General features: G+C 42.3%; 1 protein-coding gene across 3 annotated transcripts in view; it reads right to left on the bottom strand.

Annotated features, from left to right (window-relative positions):
* ERCC3 (ERCC excision repair 3, TFIIH core complex helicase subunit) overlaps window positions 1-19,375 on the bottom strand; it is a 52,191-nt gene that overhangs the window by 12,274 nt on the left and 20,542 nt on the right. For all 3 annotated transcript variants that reach the window (XM_077153482.1, XM_077153483.1, XM_077153484.1), the window contains 5 exons: window positions 18,281-18,485; window positions 16,958-17,272; window positions 16,353-16,537; window positions 13,095-13,297; window positions 1,771-1,867 (listed from right to left, as the gene is read on the bottom strand). In XM_077153482.1, coding sequence (XP_077009597.1) covers window positions 1,771-1,867; window positions 13,095-13,297; window positions 16,353-16,537; window positions 16,958-17,272; window positions 18,281-18,485 — 1,005 coding nt within the window. The remainder of the gene's footprint in view (window positions 1-1,770; window positions 1,868-13,094; window positions 13,298-16,352; window positions 16,538-16,957; window positions 17,273-18,280; window positions 18,486-19,375) is intronic.

The raw sequence follows: 19,375 nt of genomic DNA, 5'->3' as shown, positions 1-19,375 counted from the left end.
GCACCCCCAACCAGGTCCTACATCCATCCCTGCCATTCCATCCTCACTATCACTCCACTGGTCTATACCAGCATCTCGCAGCCAGCCAACCTGCTAGTCTTGCCCTCTTCCAATACAGTAGAGTGACTTACTTAAAACTACATTTCACTAGGTCCCTCACAGGTTTATAATCCTGTGACCATTTGTTTAAAACTGGAAATAAAACCAAAGAGGAAAATATCGAAGAAGGACAGGAAAGAGACTAGGAACTTCCATCACCTCCCAGGAGGAAACTAGGACAGCCAAGGGATAGCAGTAGGAAGATATCTCACTGCATACTTCTGAATTATGTAAACTTAGTACTCATTCAGAAATTGAATTGAAATTATTTCTTTAAGCCATCAAATTGGGCACTCCCTTTGGACACAGGACAAAGTCCCAGTTCCTCAGCTTGGCTCTAAGGCCCATCTTGCCCCCTTACTCCAGGGACTCCTTAGGATTCTAGCAACCCTAGTTATCTTTGGGTCTATGCCATCTCCCATTACCAGACCTCTGTCCAAACCTCTGCTTTATCTGAAAATCCTTTCGTGCTTTTGGCCAACCCTAGCAGCATCTCTTCTGTAAAGTTTCATCCTAGGCTTTCTCACCCTCTGCGCTTTTGACATTTGGGGCCCAATAATGTCCCAAAGTGAGGGCTATGCTGTGCGTTGTAGGATGTTTAGCAGCACCCCTGGCCTCAACTCACTAGATGCCAGTAGTAGACCCCTCCCCACCAAATTATGGCAACCAAAGTGACTACAGACGTGGTCCAGTATTCCTGTCCTTCTGCCCCCTACCCCACCCCAACTCTCACAATGCTCCCCCACCACCCTGTCATACTCTGGTACACACTGCCTGCCCTGGCCCCAAACCACTGCGTTTCAATTCTAGCAGCATGTTCCAACTGCACAGCCTTGGGCAAGTGACCTCCCCTCCCACATCAATGACTCCTCATCTACTAAATGGGGATACTACCAGCATCACCCCATATGGAAGCTGTGTCTAGGAAATGAGATAATACAATGAAGTACAGAACTGACGCCCAATATATGTCAGCTAGGATAATCATGAAATGTTGAGTGTGTTGCCCAGGATATGGGACCAGATCTCAGGGTTCAGACTCAGTCCTGTTTCAGGCTCCCCAACCCCTCCTTTGCCTCTGAGGGGCAGTCTGTCAGCCAAGCTTCCCCACCCCAGAAAGCTGGCTTTTACAGACCCATAGGAACTGGACTGTTGTGAGACCCCCTTCCCAGAGCCCTTAGGCTGATCCCTGAGGAAATTCCACCAAAGCTGGGCGGTGAGGGATCCTCCAAAGAGCATTTTGTGGATCTACACACATTTTGTATCAATGCTAATTTTCCTGGTTTCTAGCTAGGGGAAGTCTAGGGCAAGCGTAGACCAGACCTCTCTGTAATATTTTACAATGTTCTGGGAATCTATAATTATTTCAAAAATAAAGTTTAATTTTTAAAGCAAAAAAAAAAAGGAAAGAAATACCACTTAAAATTCTTATATTTCAAAAAGAGGTGGGGAAAATTCTTAAGCTAAGAAACTTCGTAGTTTTTCCACATTAAAATCCTCAATCTACTTTGCCAAATTCCCTGATCCCACTGGGCACATGGGACTGAAAATGTATACATGAATTTCTTTAAACACAATTTCACTGTCCAGGAATCACAGAGCATACTCTCCCAAGGCTGCTAACAGTTACGCTTATTAGGGGCCTCACCCCACCCTGCTTGACACACAAACCTTAGATATGAAGATGGTGTTGATTTTGGGGTTGTGCTTGAAATTCTGGAGAATTTGCATCCTTTCTCCCTGGGATGTAGGACCGTAGATATAGGGCCTAAAGAAGAACAAAGCTGCATTAGAAAGACATAGAATCACTCTCCAATTATCCTGAAAGCGTGAAAAGGGGAAAAAGGAACTCAAGCAAAGTTGTTCTCCTCACAGGACGCCCTCTTGTAAGCAAGCACATCAGAAAATCAATAAAAATGACTGGTACAGATACCATGTTCCACCTTCCTGCCTCCCAGGTTGATCACTCTTTTTGGGATTCCTTCCTTTACTTCTCTTTTTTCTTTCTTTTTTGACTGGCATTTTTCTGCTTCAACATCTCTAACTCTAAGCTTAGAGCCTATACAAAGAGAATCTTCTGGATCTCATGAAGCCCATTAGGAGTGGCAAAGAAAACATTGCTATTTCCATCTTAAAACGTTAGAATCAGGAGAAGGGGCCAAGATGGCAGCTTAGCAAGGTGTGCATTTTACTTCATCCTCCAGAACAACTACTAAATAACCAGAAACAGTGTAGAACAGCTCCCAGAGCCACGACAGTGACCAGACACACAGAGTACCCCAGTTTGGACCAGCTGGACCGGCAGTGAGCCCCCCCAGAACCGTGAGTTCCCCAAGCCACGACGACTGGCGACCGGCGCCCCTCCCCCACAGGCAGCTTCCCAGAGGGAAAGGGAAGACACTGTAGCAGTAGCAGGGACTGAGTCCAACCAAACACCAATTGTGGCATTAACTAACAAATTCTGACTACTAAAAATAGGCTCCCAATCAGGAGAACCTGGTCAAGGCGGAGGTCACTTATTGGGCTAACCAAAAAAAAGGAAAGGGGACGAAACAGAGGTTTTTGTGGCTGTCTCTACAGAGGCTTGGCTGCCTCTGGATTCAGCGGCAGGACGACTCAGGCTGCAACTGCCCCAGGCATAGGCAAAAACGGACTGCTTTCAGGGCTGTCTCCCGCCTGTGCCTTCCCCAGGGGAGGGCTGAAGGCCAACTCAGGTGGAATCCCTCTCTCAAGGAATTCAGAACCCAGGGCTCGGCAATTTGAAGCCATTAAAACCAGCCTACAACCTCTCCTCTGTCTCCACCATGCCCCCAGCAGGGAGAGCCTTCCAAACTTAAAGGTGCCACAACATCTTTTGCTGGTGGGACCCGCAGGCAAACAAGCGCCACAGGATAAGAAAAACAGAGCCCAGAGACTTCACAGGAAAGTTTTTTAACCTGTTGGGTCTCACCCTCAGGGAAAACTGATGCAGGTGACTCCTTCCCCCCGACAGGAGTCCAGTCTAGTCCGGGAAAACCTGGCCGGAGTCTATATTACCTATGTAGACCCTCCTAAGGGTGGGGAGGGAAAAGGCACCTTACAAGCACAGCAAGAAACAACAAAACAAGAACTGAAAAATTCTCCTCTGTTAAACAAAACCTAAACCTAAGCTAGAGGTCCAGAAAAAGCTGAACTGTATGTCAAAGAACAGATAAACAAACTCATCTAGCAAGAAAACCCTAGGTAAGGTAAGTGAAAGCAATCTAAGGAAATTAAATGTCTAGACGCCAGCAAAAAATAACAAACCACACCAGGAAAACTGAAGATATGGCCCAGTCAAAGGAACAAACCAATAGTTCAAATGAGATACAGGAGCTGAAACAATTAATTCAGAATATAGGAACAGACATGGAAAACCTCATCAAAAACCAAATCAATGAATTGAGGGAGGATATGAAGAAGGCAAGGAATGAACAAAAAGAAGAAATCAAAAGTCTGAAAAACCAAATCGCAGAACTTATGGGAATGAAAGGTACAGTAGAAGAGATGAAAAAAACAATGGAAACCTACACTGGTAGATTTCAAGAGACAGAGGTTAGGATTAGTGAACTGGAGGATGGAACATCTGAAATCCAAAAAGAAACAGAAACTATAGGGAAAAGAATGGAAAAATATGAGCAGGGACTCAGGGAATTGAACGACAATATGACGTGCACAACTATACGTGTTGTGGGTGTCCCGGAAGGAGAAGAGAAGAGAAAGAGAAAAGGAGGAGAAAAACTAATGGAAGAAATTATCACTGAAAATTTCCCAACTCTTATAAAAGACCTAAAATTACAGATCCAAGAAGTGCAGTGCACCCCAAAGAGAATAGATCCAAATAGACGTTCTCCAAGACACTTACTAGTTAGAATGTCAGAGGTCAAAGAGAAAGAGAGGATCTTGAAAGCAGCAAAAGAAAAGCAATCCATCGCATATAAGGGAAACCCAATAGGACTGTGTAGATTTCTCAGCAGAAACCATGGAGGTGAGAAGACAGGAGGATGATATATTTAAATTACTAAAGAGAAAAACTGCCAACCAAGAATTCTATACCCAGCAAAATTGTCCTTCAAAAAGGAGGGAGAAATTAAAACATTTTCAGACAAAAAAAATCACTGACAGAATTTGTGACCAAGACACCAGCTCTGCAAGAAATACTAAAGGGAGCACTAGAGACAGATATGAAAAGACAGAAGAGAGAGGTGTGGAGAAAAGTGCAGAAAGAAGGAAAATTAGGTATGATATATAAAGTACAACAGGCAAAATGGTAGAAGAAAGTACTCCCCATACAGTAATAACACTAAATGTTAATGGATTGAACTCCCAAATCAAAAGACATAGACTGGCAGAATGGATTAAAAAACAGGATCCTTGTACATACTGTCTACAGGAAACACATCTTAGACCCAAAGATAAACATAGGTTGAAAGTGAAGGTTGAGAAAAGATATGCCATGCAAATAATAACCAGAAAAGAGCAGGAGTAGCTATACTAATATCCAACAAATTAGACTTCAAATGTAAAACAGTTAAAAGAGACAAAGAAGGATACTATGTACTAATAAAAGGAACAATTCAACATGAAGACATAACAATAATAAATATTTATGCACCAAACCAGAATGCCCCAAATACGTGAGGCAAACACTGCAAACACTGAAAAGGAAAACAGACACATCTACTATAATATTTGGAGACTTCAATTCCCCACTCTCATCAATGGACAGAACATCTAGACAGAGGATCAATAAAGAAACAGAGAATTTGAATATTATAATAAATGAGCAAGACTTAACAGACATTTATAGGACATTACATCCCACAACAGCTGGATACACCTTGTTCTCAAGTGCTCATGGATCATTCTCAAAGATAGACCATATGCTGGGTCACAAAGCAAGTCTCAACAAATTTAAAAAGATTGAAATCATACACAACACCTTCTCATATCATAAAGGAATGAAGTTGGAAATCAATTATTGGCAGAGCGCCAGAAAATTCACAAATATGTGGAGGCTCAACAATATACTCTTAAACAACCAGTGGGTCAAGGAAGAAATTACAAGAGAAATTAGTAAATATCTTGAGGCGAATGAAAATGAAAACACAATATATCAAAACTTATGGGATGCAACAAAGGCAATGCTAAGAGGGAAATTTATTGCCCTAAATGCCTATATCAAAAAAGAAGAAAGGGCAAAAATTCAGGAACTAACTGTCCAATTGGAAGAACTGGAGAAAGAACAGCAAACTAACCCCAAAACAAGCAAAAGGAAAGAAATAACAAAGATTAGAGAAGAAATAAATGAAATTGAGAACATGAAAACAATTAAGAAAATCAATAAAAGCAGAAGTTGGTTCTATGAGAAAATCAGTAAGATTGATGGGCCCCTTAGCAAGACTGACAAAAAGAAGACAGAGGACGCAAATAAATAAGATCAGAAATGGAAGAGGAGACATAACCACTGAGCCCACAGAAATAAAGGAGGTAATAACAGGATACTATGAACAACTTTATGCTAATAAATACAACAATGTAGATGAAATGGACAACTTCCTAGAAAGGCATGAACAACCAACTTTTGACTCAAGAAGATACATGACCTCAACAAACTAACCACAAGTAAAGAAATTGAATCAGTCATTAAAAATCTTCCCAAAAAGAAAAGTCCAGGACCAGACGGCTTCACATGTGAATTCTACCAAACATTCCATAAAGAATTAGTACCAACCCTGCTCAAACTCTTCAAAAAATTGAAGTGGAGGGAAAGCTATCTATTTCATTCTATGAAGCCAACATCACCAACCCTCATACTAAAACTAGGCAAAGATATTACAAAAATAGAAAATTACAGACCAATCTCTCTAATGAATATAGATGCAAAAATTCTAGCAAATCGAATCCAGCAACACATTAAAAGAATTATACATCACGACCAAGTAGGATTCATCCCAGCTATGCGAGGATGGTTCAACATAAGAAAATCAATTAATGTAATACACCATATCAACAAATCAAAGCAGAAAAATCACATGATCATCTCAATTGATGCAGAGAAGGCATTTGACAAAATTCAACATCCTTTACTGTTGAAAACACTTCAAAGTTAGGAATACAAGGGAACTTTCTTAAAATGATAAAGGGAATATATGAAAAACCCACAGCTAATATCATCCTCAATGGGGAAAAACTGAAAACTTTCCCCCTAAGATCAGGAACAAGACAAGGATGTCCACTATCACTACTATTATTCAACACTGTGTTGGAAGTTCTAGCCAGAGCAATTAGACAAGAAAAAGAAATACAAGGCATCAAAATTGGAAAGGAAGAAGTAAAACTATCACTGTTTCAGATGACATGATACTATATGTCGAAAACCCTGAAAATTCCACAGCAAAACTACTAGAGCTAATAAATGAATACAGCAAAGTGGCAGGTTACAAGATCAACATTCAAAAATCTGTAGTGTTTCTATACACTAGCAATGAACAAGCTGAGGGGGAAATCAAGAAACGAATCCCATTTACAATTGCAACTAAAAAAATAAAATACCTAGGAATAAATTTAACTAAAGAGACAAAAGACCCATACAAAGAAAACTACAAGAAACTGTTAAAAGAAATCACAAAAGACCTAAATAGATGGAAGGGCATACCGTGTTCATGGATTGGAAGACTAAATATAGTCAAGATGTCAATTCTACCTAAACTGATTTACAGATTCAATGCAATACCAATCAAAATCCCAAAAGTTTACTTTTCAGAAATAGGAAAAACAATAAGCAAATTTATCTGGAAGGGCAGGGGGCCCCAAATTGCTAAAAGTATTTTGAGGGAAAAAAACGAAGCTGGAGGTCTCACGCTGCCTGACTTTAAGGCATATTATGAAGCCACAGTCGTCAAAACAGCATGGTACTGGCATAGATAGATATATTGACCAATGGAATCGAACAGAGTGTTCAGATATAGACCCTCTCATCTATGGACATTTGATCTTTGATACGGCAGTCAAGCCAACTCACCTGGGACAGAACAGTCTCTTCAATAAATGGTGCCTAAAGAACTGGATATCCATATGCAAAAGAATGAAAGAGGACCCATATCTCACAACCTATACAAAAGTTAACTCAAAGTGGATCAAAGATCTAAACATTAGGTCTAAGACCATAAAACAGTTAGAGGAAAATATAGGGAGATAGCTTATAAATCTTATAATTGGAGGCAGTTTCATAGACCTTACACCCAAAGCAAGAGCACTGAAGAAAGAAAGAAAGAAATGGGAGCTCCTCAAAATTAAACACTTTTGTCTACCAAAGAACTTCAACGAGAAAGTAAAAAGACAGCCTACACAATGGGAGACACTATTTGGAAACGACATATCAGATAAAGGTCTAGTATCCAGAATTTATAAAGAGATTGTTCAACTCAACAACAAAAAGACAGCCAACCCAATTACAAAATGGGAAAAAGACTTGAACTGACACTTCTCAGAAGAGGAAATACAAATGGCCAAAAGGCACATGAAGAGATGCTCAATGTCCCTGGCCATTAGAGAAATGCAAATCAAAACCACAATGAGATATCATCTCACACCCACCAGAATGGCCATTATCAATAAAATAAAAAATGACAAGCGCTGGAGAGGATGTGGAGAAAGAGGCACACTTATTCACTGTTGGTGGGAATGTCAAATGGTGCAACCGCTGTGGAAGGCAGTTTGGCAGTTCCTCAAAAAGCTGAATATAGAATTGCCATATGACCCAGCAATACCATTGCTAGGTATCTACTCAGAGGACTTAGGGGCAAGGCACAAATGGACATTTGCACACCAATGTTTATAGCAGCATATTTACAATTGTAAGGAGATGGAAACAGCCAAAATGTCCATCAACAGATGAGTGGCTAAACAAACTGTGGTATATACATACAATGGAATATTATGCAGCTTTAAGACAGAATAAACTTATGAAGTATGTAACAACATGGATGGACCTTGAGAACATTATGCTGAGACCAACCAAAACCTAAAGGACAAATACTGTATGGTCTCACTGATATGAACTGACATTAGTGAATAAACTTGGAATATGTCATTGGTAATAGAGATCATCAGGAGATAGAAATAGGGTAAGATATTGGGTAACTGGAGCTGAAGGGATACAGACTGTGCAACAGGACTGGACACAAAAACTAAGAAATGGATGGTACAATAGTACCTAACTGTAATTCAATTATGTTAAAACACTGAATGAAGCTGCATGTGAGAATGATAGAGGGAGGAGGGCTGGGGACATAAATGAAATCAGAAAAAAAGATAGATGTTAAAGATTGAGATGGTATAATCCAGGAATGCCTAGAGTGTATAACAATAGTGAAATGTACAATGTACAAATTTTAAAAATGTTTTTGCATGAGGAAGAATAAAGGAATGTCATTATTGAAAAAAAAAACAAAAACGTTAGAAGCAACTGTTTCCTACTGACACAGACTTTCTCCAAAAAATGGGCGCAAGCAAAGTAGAGGCCCTGTCAGTTTTTTCCCCTCCTGCACCCACCAAAGTTCACAGCTTCTCCTTAGTTTCCAATCTCTACCAAAGGGCGTACCCTGTCTGACGCTCTTACTGGTTATTCCCTCATGGCCTGGGACCAGCACACCCCTGTCTTGAAGCACTCTCATGACCCAGGACTGGTAACGACAATAACAACGGAGATGGCGGCAGCAGGAGCAATGACAGCAACTCCCAGATGTGCAGCACCAGCTAACCCTAAGTACCAACTGTGCTTAAAAAAAAAAAAAAAAAAAAACCCCATCCACCCCTGCTAGTATTCCTCTGAACCTAAAAAAGGAGTTTTTTGTTTCACAATTTACATGCAGGGAGTGGAGAGTCAGGAGCCTCAAAGTAGGGACCTTAAAGGCTTGAGAAGCATAACATGGGATGCTCCACATGGCACTACCCAATGCTACACAATAAGCTGGTGACGGGAGTGCCTGAGACTACAAAACCCCATGGCTGTGGGGAAGCCAGGCAGGGACTATGGCAGCCGGGGCCCTCAGACTAATGTCCTCTCATCATCCCAACCACAAGCTGCTTGTCTGTTATCCAAGAGTGTCCAGTGTGACGTGAATCTCAACACTATGTGTGTCGTTCTATGGAAAAGGATGAGAAATTTCAAACTTCAGGACAGTCTGTCTCTTGGTCCCTAGGCTTTTAGGTCATTCTTTCTCCTCACCCATCATCAGGAAACGCTATGCACACAATAATGAGCTCTGGTTTCTGAAAGATCCCCCTATGTAGGAGATAAGAAATAGAAGGGCAGCCATGCTCTAGAAAGAGAACCTAACATTTGTTGAGCACCTGCTAGATGCCAGCCCACAAATCTCCTGTGGTGGCTGGTGTTAACTCCCATTTCAGGGAGTGCAGATGAGGCTTAGAGAGGCAAAGCCACTGTCACTGGATCACAGAGAAGGAGCAGAGTAGCTGGGATTCAAATCCAGTCTCCCTGACACCAGCATTTATACTCTCCCCATTCTCCCATACCACCAGAGAGCCCCAGCTGTCTCTCCCACAAAGTACTTCAGTGACATTTTTCCTTCCTTTTAAGGCTGAAAGAAGCTGGAAGATCTGTCTCCTTGTGGCAGGCTAGAGCTTCACAAGCTGTAAAATGGAGCAATACTACCATGAGATCTGCCTAACGGTCATTTTAAAGCAAGGAAAGAAAAAGAAATAGAAACAACTCCTACATTTGAAAACAAGAGCTTAGAACAAGTCAAGGTATTGAGTAAAGTTGTGGTTATCGCCATGGCATGCAGAAGCTGGTCAGTTGTGCCCTTCACTGTGCCACACAGATGCAGAGCTGATAGTGCTCTGCAAGGCAGATGCTAAGAAGGCTGCAATCAGAGAATAACCCTCAGGGGTTTCAAATGCAAGCATCAGGAAGGCCATCTGAGGGAGGCCCCAGGAAGAATCTAGGAGTATGGGAATGGGAACAAGGATGGGGAAGTAAGAACTTTCCGTTAAATGTGACTCAGTAAATATATGTATTGCCTCATTGCCCTCCCACATCAATGTGAACATAAAGGATAGAAGGGACACAAACCCACAAGGGCAAAGAAAACAGAAGTAACAGCAGATGAGAGATGTGAATAACTGAAAGCTCAAAAAATAGATGGATGCAAGCCTGGGAGTGAGCTAGTGAAGTATTGTGGAAAAGAGGAGGTGCAGGCTGGCAAGAGGGAGAGCCAACACAAAGCAAGCCAAGGTGCTACGTAGAACACCAAAGGGTCACCAGGGAGCTGCCAGGTGCTTGGAAGGTGGTGTGGTGAGTCAGGACTGCAGACAGAACCACAGAGTTTTTCTGTGAGCAGCCAGATCCCCAACCCCAGCAGCCAGGCCCAACTCCCATCTAGCCAAAAACTGGAGGCTTATATTCTGGATTCTAAGGAGGCTATGTGCACAGGAACATAGGGCAGAGCCAAGGGCAAACCCAAGACAAACCAATATACAGAGTCCTCAGTCCCTGTCTTCTTCCACTACCTGCTGGTGGCCAAGAGACCACTGGCAGTTAGTGACTTCTTGACAAATACTCTGTAAGGAGGACCACCTGTTGACAAATCTGCCAAGCTGTAAAGAAACTCCAATCAGCTATTTAGTGACTGAATCTCAAACAAGAAAATACAGCAAAGGATTATAAAAAACCTAAGAACTCCAAAGACAGTGGTGAAAACAATCAAAACAAAATAATTTGAAGAAAAGAGAGATAATAAAAAGAACGGAAAAAAGCTTCAAAAAAACTACAATAGTCAGAAGACACTGTACTCACGAAACAAGAACAACTATCAATAAAAAACTCTTGGAAGGTAACAAAAAATTCAATAGAAGGGTTGGAAGACAGGGATAAAAAATAGGAGAAAAAAAGATAAAGTGGAAGCAGGTATTCTGATGATCCAGTCTCAACAGGGAATTCAACAGGGATTCTGAAAAGAGAAAACACAGAGAAGGTGACTACTAAAAAAAGAATATGAAGAGATTCTCAGAACTGAAGGACATGAGTTTTCACACTGAAAGAGCCCAATTAGTACCCATCACAATGAAAGAAAAAAAGACTGTGTTAAGACATAACAGTTTGAAATTTCCAAAGAGGAGAAAAAGAAAAATCCTAAAATCCTTCTTAGAGAAGGAAAAGAGAAAACCACCACAAAAACAGAGCACACATAAAAAGAATCAGAAGGGCAAGAGTTCCAAGTAGCCATAGCAGAAGTCTCAAGAAGAAAACTGAGCCTTGCCTTCTACATTCTGAGGCCTAGCAAAAGCATCAATCAAGCGTGAGGGTCAGATAAACATGTCTGCAAGTAGCCAAAGTCTCCCAACATTTCCTCCTCAGTAACCTCTTGGGATTTACTAAAGGAAATATTCTATCAGAATGAGTAATAGAGAGAGAGGTGGCCTAAAATCAGAAACAAGAGCTCCAACACAGAAGAGGCACAGGAACTCAAAGAAGAACACCCAAGAGAAGCTCCAAGATGATGGTTAGTGGTGGCTCTGATCTCTCTCAGTGAGTAAACAGACCAGACCAAAGCAGGAGGATGAAGGGCTCTAGCAGGGATCCCCCCACAAAAAGGAGCTGAGGGATTATGTGATGCATCTGATTCTTAGAGGATCCAAAGAGGGATGAGAATTAAGTGTACAGAAAACCAAGCAAAAGCAACAAAAAGACAATTTTTTGGGGGGTGCATGGTTCAGGAATCAAACCTAGGTCTCCCTCATGAAAGATGAGCATTCTACCACTGAACCACCCGGGCACCCCACAAAGACAATTTTTAAGCCCAGGAAAAACAAATATTTACAAGAAAGAAAATATAATCATATACTATATGATTTAGTCTGAACAATATTTATATAATCAAAATAATGTAACACTGAATACTAAGCCAGCTCCCAAATTTGTGCTATTATCTTAGAGGGAAGAAAGTGGGAGAGAGTCACAGCGAGGAGGGGGCATGAGTGAACTAAATCTTTACCTCCCATAGTAAGAATTTCTACATTGTTAATCACAAAACTGCTGTATAAACTATTGGAAATATGAAGGTGAACAAAATACAAGCTGAAAGTGGGTATACCTCTGGGAGGGCAGGAATTGTGGGTGGGAAGATATGGGTGCAGAGAATTGCTGTTTTTCCTAATAATCCATGTTACTATTTTTATCCATAAAAAAAAATTTTCTAAATTTAAAAAAAGGAGAACAGTCTTCAGAAACTCAAAAACTCTAATCTTTCTGTGCCTCAGTTTTCTCATCTGTCAAATGGGAATAATACAATCACCCCATGACCAAAATAAGGATTAAATAAAGCATATGTATAGCGTGCCTAATGCATAGCTTGCTATAATCATTCTCTCTCTCTGTCCACTCTTAAAAAGAATGCAGGCCTATCTCCATGGGACCTTGCCTCCAGGAACAATTCCAGCCTCTGAGTCCTGTGGCATGGTACAAGAAAACATGTTTCTTCCTTCTCCCTGGTAGGGATTCAGAACAGCCAGATCTTAAGCTCAGGTACCTGCATGAGGCACTATGGTCAGGGTACTGGGTGGGTGTTTCCTGAGAAGCCATTTCTAGATGCTGGTCTATACCTGGAATGCTGGCCTTGCTTGCCTTGTCTTTCTGACCCTTGAACCACACACTCTGATCTAAAACTCTGGATGCCAACTCCTACCCATCTTTGGAACCTAAATCTTAGATATGTGCTCCAGATCAGTACAACTATCCAGGCCCACTGTGAGTTCAGGGTAATGCAGCTCCCTTTTCTACATGCTCTAACCTCTGTCTCCAGATGTTAGTTGTTTTGTCTTGCCTGGTTCCTAGGACCCAACCCATAGAACCAGACCTACTGACGCCAAAAAATTCCTGAGAGGGACCATCTGCATTCTCACTTGGGGAGGAAAAGCTGTCCTGGAGGCAACTCCAAATGTCCAGTCCTTACTTGTTCAGCCGGATAGCGTACTCCTTCAGGGCAAACACATTGTCGGCAAAGACTATAATCTTGTCATTCCTCCTTTCATGAAATTTGATCAGAAACTGGCAAGCTCTGAATTTGTTGGGGTTCATAGTGTACAACAAGATTCGTTTCTTGGTTTTAATTGCCACATACTCCCGATAAAACTCAGGCGACATCGGGCACCAAACCTGTGATGCAGTAAGAATCAGGGGTCATTTTCCAAGTTAAAACATCTCACAAATGGAAATTTTTTAAGCCCTTTCATTTTAGAGAATTAGCTTTAAAACAAATCAAAAAACCCCAATATATGTGAATTATATCTCAGCAATTTGTAAACACACACAATCTAATATAATATCCAATGATGAACCAGATATTCTCACATTAATCATTTAATGACAATTTTTAAATACAAAGTTAACCCAGGAATTATTTTCACACCAGCTCTATGAGGGAAACCAGATTCTCAACCAGAGATGCAAGCAATCAGTCCCATAGACACAAGTCAGCTCTGCTTCTGAGAATGGCCCACCCCACCCCCTACACACAGACTTTCTGGCACAGGACAAGGAACTCCTAACTTAGACACTGGGTGTCATCAGGAAGAAGCCCGTCACTACCAGTTTACCACTCAACACCACTGTGAGTCATTCATTCATCCCTGTTACCTAAACCCTAATTTCTAACCACAAAAATCTAAACTGGCAAGTGGAGAAGCTGGTAAAGAAGAATCATTTCAATTTCAGAGGTATCGAGAAAACAGAAGAAAATGTATTTTACACCATGAGAAAACACCACTGGATGGAAGGATAAAAGAACTTGACAACTGAGTCCCCAAGACAGTCCAGGCAGTTCTGGACTGCTGTGACAGCTAAGCAGGCAGTGTGAGAAAAGTCACCTACCTCAGCCAAGAGGGGAAGGGTTGCAACACGAGTTAACCTTATACAATAAAGCCATGGGCCATATGTGATCCAAGCTCAATCAGCCTCTCTATCTTCCTCTTTCACCACTATCTGAGCTTTTTTTCTAAGCTTATGTGTACATATATATATAGTTTATAATACATGACTTGTATACATCCTAAATGCATTACAAGTTCTAGTGAGCAAGAGGCAGGGCAGAGTCAGTGGTTCACGAACCAACCAGCTGGCCTAGCTATTAATCTGGCCCAGGTACTCATAGTGTTGAGACTTCCTGACACACGTGACCAGCCCTGTCTCTGCCTCAGTCTCCTCCTTTGCAGAACTGGAGGAAATGAGGGCAGAGGTGACACTTTTAACTTCCTTAGATGGGGTGGCTCAGGCAGTGTTCTGGGCTTGACAGGTTCTCCCCTCCTGTGCTCACTGCTATGCCTCCAACCCAACAGACATCATCCATGTGGGGCCTCTCAGCCTGTCTCCATGTGATGTGCTCCACTGCTAGAGACCAGTGTGACTGACTCTACTTGGACCAGATTCTGTTATGGCTCCATTAGACTTTCTAGTTCTTTATAGCCAAAGTAATTCCTTTTGCACAAATAAATTATTTAGAATTCTTCATGTCACAGAACATAGAATACAAATGGTCCACACACATCTGAGAAGATAATCAACCTCATCAGTAATCAAGATAATACAAATTAAGACCATAAAGAGACACCATTTTACAACTGCCACTTTAGCAAAAATTAAAAGGGAAAAAACTCAATTCAACAGTCAGTGCTGGAGGAGCTATGAAGCACTCCCCATCCCTCTGGTGAATATGTTACCTGGTACAACCACTGAGAAAAAATGAGGGCTGACTATTAAAGTGAACATCTGCATATCCTTCAACCCAGCAACGCCAATCTGAGCACTCTGCATTGCAGACCTAACAGTTACACACACACAGTTTCATGCAACAACATACACCCTTTCATGTATTATGCTTTCTGGTAGATTCTATTTTATTCTGGTCACAACTCACTAAAACAACCCTATATCCCACTAATTAATGCTGCTTTAGTAAAACTCTTATACAAAATCCCAGCACACATGTTCAAGAATATTTACAGTAACCACTGTCATAACAGGAAAAGAACAAAAAAAATCTGAATTTATACCCAGAGAAAATAAACCAACAGTCACCTAGGATTGGGAGTGGAAGTTGGGATTAACTAGAGATGGACATGAGGAAACTTTCTGGGGTGGAGGAAATGTTTTAAAATTGTAGCAGTAGCTGCACTGCTCTTTAAATTTACAGAAGGCACAGAATTGTACACCATACAGCTGAATGTTATGGTACGTAAATTATATCTCAATAAAGCTGTTACCAAAACAAAGCTTAGCAATCAAATGTCCATTAACTTTAGTAAAGGATTTTACTACTGTGCAGTGTTCTATTATATGAGCAGCTCAAACTGTGGGGGAGCTGTAGAATGGACACACAACAATGCAAAGAAATGAGCTACAATTACGTGCATTATCAAAGGAATAATGCAGTATGTAAGGAATAATAGTATTGAGCAAAAGGCAGAAAATATACAAGAACATACACAACCTGATTCCATTTAGATAAGATAAAAAAACCAACTGGGTCAGCTTAAGTTCCAAGAGCAACTTGAGGGCCTCAAATGTGCCATTTCTTAAGGTGGGTGGTGTTGACAAAGACAAGAGAACAAATCTAACTGCTCCTGTTTTTCACACTTGCCTTGGCCAAGAAACCCGTCTTGACTCCCTCCTCGAACCACTGAGTGAGTCATTCTAAGTGCTACAAGGGATTCTGTTGTTCTTGTTCCTTCAGAGGAGACTCACCTTTGGACATGCATTTTTTTAACAGGAACCTGCACAGATATTTATTTATAGAACAAACCTGGGAAAAAGTGTTCTTTGAAATAAAATAATCAAGGTCCCAGGCTGGGGTGGCGGCCCATGCGGGACAACCCAAAGACCTCAAGGGGTGAGGAAGACAGGGACACGCCAAAGATGCCCACTCACAGAGGGGGAAGAGTATGGGCTTAGGGCAGCCTGGATAGCTGTCTTTACCCATGACGAATGTGTGACCCTGGACAAGAAACAGTGTTTCCTTTCCCTGTGAAGTAGGTATACTGCTGCTAACCTCCCCAGTGGCTGAGGGGACCACAGGAGGCAGCCAATGGTTCTCTCCACATGACTGTCCTACCATGATTTGTGTTTATACCTGAGGAGCCTACCCAATCCATTCCCCTTGTCCCCACTCTCTCCTGAGACACCCAACCGGCCACAGGCCTGGGGAGGGGGCAGCTACCTCTGCACACTGGACTTTGGCAATGTAGCCACTGTTCTCGAGCTCCATCCAATTGGCTTCGTAGAGCTTAGGCCCAATCAGAAAATTCAAGTCGACGATTTTGTCATCCTCTCGAACAAGAGTCGCAGTCAGACCCAACTTGCAGTGGGCCTGCACGATGGTGAGCACCCGCCGGAACATCTTGGCTGGAGAGACAATTGGGCATGCATATTTGCTTTTTAAAGTGCTCAGGTTCCAAATAAGGAGCAATAACTAAACCTCCAAGTAAAACAAAACGCTACTGCAAGAACTTTTCAAGGCACTAGTTGTTTTCCCAGGGCCCTGAAAAATGTGTTATGGACCACTTAGGCTGTGACAAGAAAGATGGAAAAAGGGAGAAAACTAGCATCTAAGTGACTCCTGCAAATAAAAAAGGCTAAAAATGTGCATACACAACCGTCCCCACCTCCACCCCACACATGCTTAAGAATTGTTTCAAAGCTTTGCCCAGAGAGTCTTTCTAGCAAGATGGGACAGGAGACACAGCAATTTCTCTGCCCACCTGAAAAGTAGAAATCGCTATCATCTACACAATGAGTGGGTGGCTTAGCTCACAGTCTGCTCACCGGGGATAGTGTGTACTTCATCCAAGATCATGAGGCCCCATTCCTGGGTCTTGAGCCACTCCATGACACGTTCAGCCTCCCAGGACCTTTTGGTGGTGTGGCCCAGCATGGAGTAGGTGCTGACGGCAACAGAGCAGCCTACTGGCTTGTCCTTGGCATCGGAGGTGAAGCGGCATATCTGGCTGTCATCAATGGTGGACCACATCTTGAACTGGGCTTTCCACTGCTCTACAGACACAGCTGAGTTACCCAGCACCAAGCAGCGTTTCCGAACAGTACACGCAGCTGTCACACCAACAAGGGACTTTCCAGCACCTATGAAAAACCAGAGTCAGATCCTATTCAAGGCTGGTTGAAATGAATAAAAGAGACAGAGTAACTCTTCAGCTGACGAACCTAAGCAAAGTACTTGTAATAATCCTCAGAGCTGGCATTTGTGAGGCACTTGCCGCCCCAAGCCTGTCTTCTGCTTTACAAAGGAAACATACCCACTTCCTGCACACATGAGAATTACAAGGGATGAGAATAAATAAGTCCAACAATGTTATTGGCCACTTACCATGTGCCAGGCTTTAGTGCAAGACTTTGTATGCCTCCTGTTAAAATGTTGAAATCTTAACACTTACTAAAATTTAAAAAGAGTTCAATACCTTGCCTGACATAGTGAAGAAGAGATGCTGCTGAAGTCCAGGAGGTCCCCACCTCAGAGCCTGCACAAAGCAGGAACTCAGTAAAAGACAGCTAAGCTATCATGATGTCCTGGGACTCAGCTCCTGGGTGGGACTCCCAGATCAGTCTGCCATCACTGCTCACCAAGAACCTAGGCTAGAACCTGGCATACTCAAAAGTAACATCAGGTAGACATTAAGGAGGTTCTGACTATCCTTTTTCAGACTGACATGTTTCAACAGGCCATCCATGAACAAGCAAAGTGTCTCTGCTAGGGAATCTCCAAATATACACAAATCATAAGACAGCTTTAAATAAACAATAGTTTGAGAACCTGACCAGGTATGTAAGTCCCCCTCCCCATCATCACTGTCTAACCCCTGGTTATTCTAATACCATCTGACTCCCCACCAGATGAGCTCTGTGGAGCCAGGAACTCTGTTCTATCCACCAATATATCCCCACTGCCAAGCCAGGCCCTGCACAAGGCAAGCCCTCAATAAATACCTGTCAAAGAATGACTCGAGAGCTACTACCTGGCAAGGCAGGATTTGGGAAAACATGGGGAGGGAGAACAGGAGATACTGGCAGTCCCAGGTGAGCAGCCAGGTCACTCCTTCCTTCCTGAGAGATCTGACCGCACGTATCACTAACCGCATGGAAGCACAATAACCCCCGAGCGGGCACGCCCATTCCCAAACATCTTCCGCAGGCTCTTCTCCTGGTATGGCCTCAGCACAGCTGTGGGCTTCAGATCAATGTTGATGTCAGGATTGACAGAGTCATTCCGGAAGTCATATTCTGCCAACAGAGGGTACTCAAGGTGAATGCACCGTTTCTGGAGCTCCTCAATCATTTCCTGGGGAGTGAGCACAGGGAAGGCTTTATAATTCTGGTAAATTCAAACCATGCTAAATAATAGCTAGTATTCTACAAGGCCCAAGACTGTTCAATTTTTTATCTTACTGGCATTTAGCAATCAGATTAAAACATAGAAAAACAATCCTGTTTACTAACAGTCAAAACAGTTAGGCAATAATATAACTTATGTGGACAGTTTAAGTGAACACCATAATACCTAGAATCTTGAATAGGGTATGAGAGTTTGTAGATTTGTCCAGAATGAAGCCTCGATAAATCCTGGAGTGATTTAAAGAGTGAATAAAAAAGTATTTGCAGAATAGACTTCCGGGCCAAGATGGAAGCATTATTAGCAATGTGCGCGTTTTAGATCATCCCCCAGAACAACTATTAAATTACCAGAAACAGTACAGAACAGCTCCTGGGGCCACGTCACACAGCGTACCCCAGTCTGGACCAGCTGGACCGGTTGTGAGCCCCCCAGAACCGTGAGTTGCCCAAGCCACGGTGGCCAGTGCCTCTTCCCCACCGGCTACTTCCCAGAGGGAAAAAGAAAGAGACTTTACCAGCAGCAGGGGCTGAGTCCAACCAAATGCCAACGGTGGAATTAATTAACAAATTCTGACTACTAAAAACAGGCACCCAGCTCACATGAACCTGGTAAAAGCAGAGGTTGCTTATTTTTGCCCCGGCACCAAGGGGGCAGGGCTGATGGAAAAAGGAAAAAAAAGGGAACAGAGGTTTTTGTGGTTATGTTTCTACAAACGTTTGACTGCCTTTGGATACAGCGGCAGGACTCCTCAGGCTGCAACTGCCCCAGGTATAGGCAGAAACAAGCCTGTTTCAGGACTTGTCTGGAGCCTGTGCCTTCCCCAGAGGAGGGGTGAA

The sequence above is a fragment of the Tamandua tetradactyla genome, chromosome 3 (assembly GCF_023851605.1).
Source record: "Tamandua tetradactyla isolate mTamTet1 chromosome 3, mTamTet1.pri, whole genome shotgun sequence".
Lineage (NCBI taxonomy): Eukaryota > Metazoa > Chordata > Mammalia > Pilosa > Myrmecophagidae > Tamandua > Tamandua tetradactyla.
Note: the sequence above shows the minus strand (reverse complement) of the source record. Positions and strands in the feature narration are given on the sequence as shown.